The sequence below is a fragment of the Sodiomyces alcalophilus genome, assembly GCF_042370955.1.
Source record: "Sodiomyces alcalophilus JCM 7366 unplaced genomic scaffold ACRALscaffold_9, whole genome shotgun sequence".
Lineage (NCBI taxonomy): Eukaryota > Fungi > Ascomycota > Sordariomycetes > Glomerellales > Plectosphaerellaceae > Sodiomyces > Sodiomyces alcalophilus.
Genome location: NW_027263540.1, coordinates 1,623,287 through 1,630,060, shown reverse-complemented (window position 1 = coordinate 1,630,060; position 6,774 = coordinate 1,623,287). Strand labels below are relative to the sequence as shown.

At 37.8% G+C, this 6,774-nt stretch overlaps 1 protein-coding gene across 1 annotated transcript; it reads left to right on the top strand.

Moving 5' to 3' along the window:
- Positions 1 to 662: 662 nt before the first annotated feature.
- Positions 663 to 1,679, top strand: ACRALDRAFT_1042420 (uncharacterized protein). The gene is made up of 2 exons (XM_071015261.1): positions 663 to 1,034; positions 1,114 to 1,679. Exons 1-2 carry the CDS (start codon positions 811 to 813, stop codon positions 1,613 to 1,615), a joined length of 726 nt encoding a protein of 241 aa, XP_070871320.1. The 5' UTR covers positions 663 to 810; the 3' UTR covers positions 1,616 to 1,679.
- The last annotated feature ends 5,095 nt before the right edge of the window (positions 1,680 to 6,774 follow it).

The following is a 6,774-nucleotide window of genomic DNA, read 5'->3' as shown; positions in this document are numbered from 1 at the left end:
CTGACCACGGATAGCTTAATAGCCTACCCTAGGCTCCTGGCTTATAAGCCACTATCCGTACCTAGACTATACTGCTATTTAATTATAGAGCCTTTTATAAACAGCTCCTTAAAGCCAGAGCTAAATACAAGTATAACATTAATCCCCTTAAACCCTAAGCTATTATAATAAAGTATCAATATATCTTCGTATAAGCTTTAATCTTCCGCCTTTTAAGCATTATTAAAGGGCTTATAAATAACCCGTGAAAAATCGTATTGCCCGGCTATATATAAAGCCTATAGACTTAAGGGAGTATATAGAGCGTTTTATTATTACTAAAATACTAAACTATAGGTATACTTCTAACATAGCAGGTATACCTAGATTATAAAGTCGGCAGGAGTAACCACGCAGGCTCTACTTAAGGCCTAGTAACTATTACTGATATTAATTATTAACTATAACATAGTATTAGTCTACTATATTAAATATATAGACAAAACAGGGGACATATTAGTATAGTATATCTATTAAAAGTACCTCCGTATTCGGAGAAATAAGTGACATGGCCTTAATTATACCCGACGGCCTTATCGGGGACCTTAGGCATAATGCCTGATATAAATAGTGGCACTCCTAATTTCGTGGCCGGAATAACCTATTCCGTGCCTGTCACGGGTCTGCCTATGCAATGCCTCTATGCTTGACACTGACATTCGCCTCTACTAGTCCCTTCGTGAAGACCCTCGTCACGCCTTTATTGGTTTAATGCAATTTTTGTTCTAATTGGGACGGCCTTTCCTCGTTCTACTATCCAATCCAACTCTCATGGACGTGTTGTGTCCGCCAGCCATCCCGCCGAAATCTCTGAGGCCTGATGCTAGTCATAGGGAAGCACCAGGCAAGAAGCCTGGGATAGACATTAATTCTAATCTCGGACTTTCCGTCGAGATATCAGCGTGGGTTCCAGAAGCCGGTCAGCAAATTGAGTATCTGTCGCATGTTCCTGGTCCCGAGAATAAGCGGATTCCACATGTCCTGCGAGGTAAATCGTATGCCGAACTCCCGCATCTTGATGTTTCGGTGAGCTGGGGAAGTCGGGATCCAACGTTGACAACGATATGAGTGCAGGAAGCAAGACCTAGCCAATGTCCTAGCAGAACCTCTACTTCTACATGCTCTGGCACGATCGCCGGGGGCGATTCACCAATCATCTTCTAATTCTCGGATTTCTTTGTATGCGTGGTTGGCCAAAAATATAGAGCTAGCAGGTCAATTGATGCAACTAGAATCCGGGATAGTGCATCGTCGGTCCTCAACTCAGTCCCAGCTTCTTTCAACACGTGCAGTTGAAAGACATTGGCGTCAGAAACAGTTCGATATGGACATCGTTCTAGCTCCGTTCTCACCTGCCTCTCTCTACCAAAGCCTGGCCCAAGGGGTCCACGAGCAGTCAGCGGTGTGTTATGCTATGGAGGAGAGCTTTATCGAGAATGGCACTGTCGCACTTGCTGCGCTGGAGAAAGAAGTTATCGACTGGGTTCGGAGTTATAAGGAAGCAAAGACTCTTTACTATTTTCGTCAGGAACGCAAACACCGGTGGGACGAGGGTCGAGTGGGTGGTTGGAGATAGTACCCATGTATACCTCGAACTATATTAAGATGCAATAATAGCAATTCATTTTTTAGGATTAAACTAGAACGACTGTATGTCCTACTATTCCGACTACAATTAGTGGGTCTTAATAGGCCTATAATACAATACTTAACCTTTATAATTATTATAGCAATTTATAATATCCGTATAGATTATAATTGTATATAAGACTTTATATTTCTTAGTCGATTCTAGGCTCTAGAAATCACTATACTAATAAGGCTATAGTAGTATTTTTACTAATAGGCTGGCCCGTAGAAAGCACGGAACTAGTTATTCCAGGCCTAAATGTGGATATAGGTCTGCCGTAGGATTAAAGGTAGCTTTTTAGCATGTATATTAGAGATCTCTATATACTTAATTACAATTAATAAATCTAATGTCTAATCAGGTACTTTAAGTTATACGCTGTTTATAATAATTAAGAGTCGTATTTACTAAATAATCTATAAAACCTATTTATGCCGCGCCATATATAGCTAGCTATAACTGCCTTATAACTTTTACTATAACCGCGAATACGACTATCTATATAAGGCATAAAGACTAGGAGCTATAGCGACGCCTTTATAAAGTCAGGGCCCGTAGTAATAGAGCCTGCGATTTCCTACGCCCTAATAACTCTACCTCTCGACTATAGCGAGCCAGCCGTCCTGAATTTACCGCCTATGCCTTTATCGCTATAGTAGATAGGCAGCCCGCTTATATCTCTAAACTAACTGCTACTAGTAAAGCTGCTTATACTAAAGATAATCGTTGATATAAAGAGGAATGTAATAACTATAATACCTACTAGAAGGGTATTAACGCTATATTTAAGTGGGTAGAAGAGCTTATCGTCGTGAAAAGACGGAAGGGCTTAATAAAGGGTACAACGCTAAAGAAGACCTTTAAAGCTATATAATTTACTATTATACCCTACATCGCGACCTATGCAAAGGACTGTTAAAAGAACTATAATCTATATAAGAGTAAGCCGTCTATTAACCTAAGGAAGGTGACAGCCTGGCCTTATAAAGCCTTATAAGTAATAGGCTCTATTAGAAAGCTATTATAATATCCGTATTTATAGTAGCCCTAAGAGATCTATATTAACGACTTCTTTAATACTATACGACCTGCCCGAGGTAACTAAGTGGATAGAAAGAAGCCATGCTAAAATTTTAAAATAATAACGGCGATAACTCTTATCACTTAAAGAAAAAAGATGGCGGAGTAGTAACTTATTACTATGTCTGTTTATAGCTATAGGGCCATAGTCTTCCTGGGCCTTAATTCATGGAGGAAGATAACGATAATAGGCTGTAGCCCGCGAGGAGGCCTAAAATAAGCGACTATAAGGGAGCCCCGCGAGGCCATAACGGCTACTGTAGTTTGAAATGAAGAATATTAGCTAATTCCATAAGTTCTAATCGCAGATAAGCCTGTATTAATAAGAATAAGTATCTAGTATACTATTAACGCGGTCAGAATCTATAAGGTTATTAGATACTATTAATACAGTTAGTGATAATAGACTTCTACTCTAGGGACCCTATTAGGGGACTAATAAAGAGGTTTCCTAGGATAGACCGGGATCTATAAGATACAATAGATAAGAGTAAGTCGCATAATAAGAAGAAAAAGACCGATAATAATAATAATATATTAGAGGAGGCATGACTATATACGGATATAGAGTTACACCCTGGTAGGTTTATCGTAAAGTATCTAGTAGCTACTCTCTTAGCTACTGTATATCCTTTATAGGAGTCTGGTATACTAGACTCCGGAGCCACCCCTTACGGTTTCTATTATATAAGCAGATTTACGGATTATAGACCGGCTCACCCTAATAACATTATAGTAGCATAGAGCATAACGGTTCCAATTGTAGGATACAAAGACGTTATTATATAAATTAACGGAATAACCGGCCTATTTAAATTCTAATTAAAGGAGGTAGCCTATTATACAGACATTATCTATAACCTGGTATAAAATAAGACGATGTATTAATATAGTTAGTCGTAGAGTTTAGAGCCTCTTAACGATTATATTAGGCGCCGTAATCGATAAGTCTTTTATAAGCTAAGTATCTACTATAATTAATCGGTTATAAAGCTCTGTATACTCTTTAACGCCCCTATTATTACTGCTTTTTAGACACTATCCATAAATCTATCGAATAATCAGCTAGGTAAGCCGATAGTAATATATAGTATCTTCGTCTAGACCACGCTGGCCCTAATCCAATAAAGTAACTACAAGAGTAGCTATAGGGCATTAAACTAAAGGGACCCAGAACGGTAGACTATTACGCCCACGCCCAATCTAAAATGCCCCGCTAAATGAGCTGGTAGACCCAAATAACTCTAAGCTACGCTAGTAAAAAATAGGCGATCTTTTCATAGATATTAAACTAACTGTAGAGGGCGATATACACATTATATCCTTTATAAATCGAAATGGCGGCTTCGCTACTTACAATATTATAATATCGAAGAAGGCCGCTAAAATTTATATAGTTATTACTTAACTAACCGCCTTGTATTAGGGCTACTTTAACTGCTGGGTATAAGTCTTTAAGTATAAGCAAGAACTAATATAATTACACGAGATACAGGGCTTAAGTACGGAAACTAGTATCTAACCAGACTCCTGCTTAGCAGATACTCCTGTCTAAAACAGAGGCACTAAAAGATCCAGGGTAGTTATCGTGATTAGGATACGAGCTATAGAAATACACGCTTATTTACCTGATTTTCTATAGGTCACTATTATCCCTCTTACCGCTTACGTATATAATAGGACGCTAATATCACTGCTTGGCTAGAAGCCCCTTTTTAAGATTCATTATAACCATAAACCGTAATCAGTCTATCTTCGAGCCTATAGGTATAAGGCCTTTTCTGTAACCCGAGCTGCCCTAATAAGGTCCGGTAAACTTTAAACTTAACTAGCGACACGAGCCTACATCGGCTATCCTATAGGCTACGATTTAACTAATATGTACTATATGTCGGTGCCTGGCGGTAAGGGTAACTGGATCGTCTATATACATAACGTTCTCTTTAATAAATAGAGATATTTTACTGAGAACCTTAAAGTACTAAAAGAAGATATATATTAATTAATAGAAGAAGGGCCGACGGATATTCTTAATCAGATCCGGCTGCTAGATATAATTGAACAAGGTCCGTAAGATAACCTATAAGATAAGGCCAAGCCCTCTTCTAATATCTATATTATAGTATACTTCAAGCCTATTCTTTAGCCGAATAATAAGGTTCATAAACCTCTCCTAAGGGCTATACATGTTACAAACAGCGTATAACTCAATTACGTAAAAATAGAGGATCGATCTGTTGATTTAATTTGACTCTGTGAAAATCCTGACCCAAGTTCCTAAAATCCTGCCCTTATTCCTAGGGCAGATCCATTCCTATTTTTAGGCCCGGAATAACTCGCTCCGGACCTGCTTCGGGCCAGCCTATGCGATAATACCTGCCGGCCTTAAGGCTTAGGAGGTAGAACCGCTTATAGAGCTTATACTGCCAGAATATAGAGAGAAGCTTATAGTATTTATAGGGCTAAAGCTAGAAAAAGACGTATCCATAGCCGCGATTAATCACTAAGGCCTAGATAGTTAACTTCCTATACTCTTGAAAACCTCTCTGTAGGCAAGGTTTATAGCGGCTACTGTTACGGACTATATACCTGTAAAGCCAGATAGAGCTAAATTTAGAGGCCATAATAGTAATCGCGTCTAGATCTCCGCGTTTAACACTAGAAGACACGGCGTATCTACCTATAAGTTCAATAGCAAGACGTCAATAAAGGTAAAAAGAAAGAAGGTACCTAAGAGACTATTATGAATAGTAACGCTAATAACAGCGACGCGTACGCCCTAACCTCGTAAGACGCGATATCTATAAATAGCTTCACCGTTTAGACCCAGTTTTAGGCCTACTTTTCGAAGCTAGACTAATTAAAATTATACCTTAAGCTCGGTATTCTTTACTTCCATCCTTGATTAATAATATAATGAAGAAAAGCAATACAGAACAATAATGAAAATAGCTTTCTAAATAACGTAGTCAATTTCAATCTAAATACACCATAAATAAGACCGTTCTGCTGTTTTAAAGTAGCCCAATAAGATGCTCTTAAGGAAGTCCTTATCCAGAGGCTCTAGGGCAGTAAAGACTATTAAAACTAGAATATAGAAAAACACTTTTACTTTACTCGTAATGCAAACTATATAGATAACGTTATAGAGCCTCTTCGAGCAAATCCTTCCATAAAAGAAAAAGAGGAGTCTCTAAAGACAGTTATAGATATACCTTCTGCTCTCTTAGACGGTCCCTTAACTCAGGTTTAAAAAAGGAAAAACGGTCTAAACGTATAGGAAAAACTAAAGGATTTATCTAAAGCAAAAGGGATTTAGGCAGATTATAAGGTCCTAACCTCTCGTTCGTTAACCTCTTACCTACAGAGTTCTCTAATACAAAAGCGTATTAATAGAAAATACAAGACACAGTATTTACCATAAATTACAGCAATATATTCTTTCCTAATGAGGTATTTTTGCCTAAATTCTTAATAGTCTCCATAAAAGGTATAAATCCACAATAGAGCAAATACCTTAAGCTCTTCCTTATAATCCGGGTATATACTAAATAGATTAATAACTGAATAAAGAGACTCTTTAAAAAAGATCGATTACCTCTCGAATACCCGCCTTGTATAAGCTTTAAAATTAAAGAAGGATAAGAAACCCTAGAAAATAACTAAGGGCCTATTCTAAAACAAACAATAAGAAATCCAGTTATACGCCGACTAACTATTATGTTCTCTGTCCTAAAAAAACACCTAACAACTACGTATTAGACGATAATACGGTACTAAGGAAAAATACCCAAATAGGGTAAATAAGTCTTAGACCTGGTCGTGTTAGAAGGAAAAGAATAGAGGAAAAACAAGTCTCTCTCGAAAAAACCAGCGTATAATAAACCTTATACTGAAGTCAACGGAACAATACGCCTTAGATACGTCTTTAGAAGAGGAAAGCTAGGGTTCTAATATAGTTGGTATAATTTTAGAAGGGTAGAATTAACCGTAGAACTTATAACGAGATGATCGTAGACCCGTCG

Coding starts and splice junctions, on each gene's coding strand:
- ACRALDRAFT_1042420 (XM_071015261.1), top strand. CDS start 811: ATGGACGTGTTGTGTCCGCCAGCCATCCCGCCGAAATCTCTGAGGCCT. Junction 1,035..1,113: donor CATGTCCTGCGAGGTAAATC/GTATGCCGAACT, acceptor ATATGAGTGCAG/GAAGCAAGACCTAGCCAATG.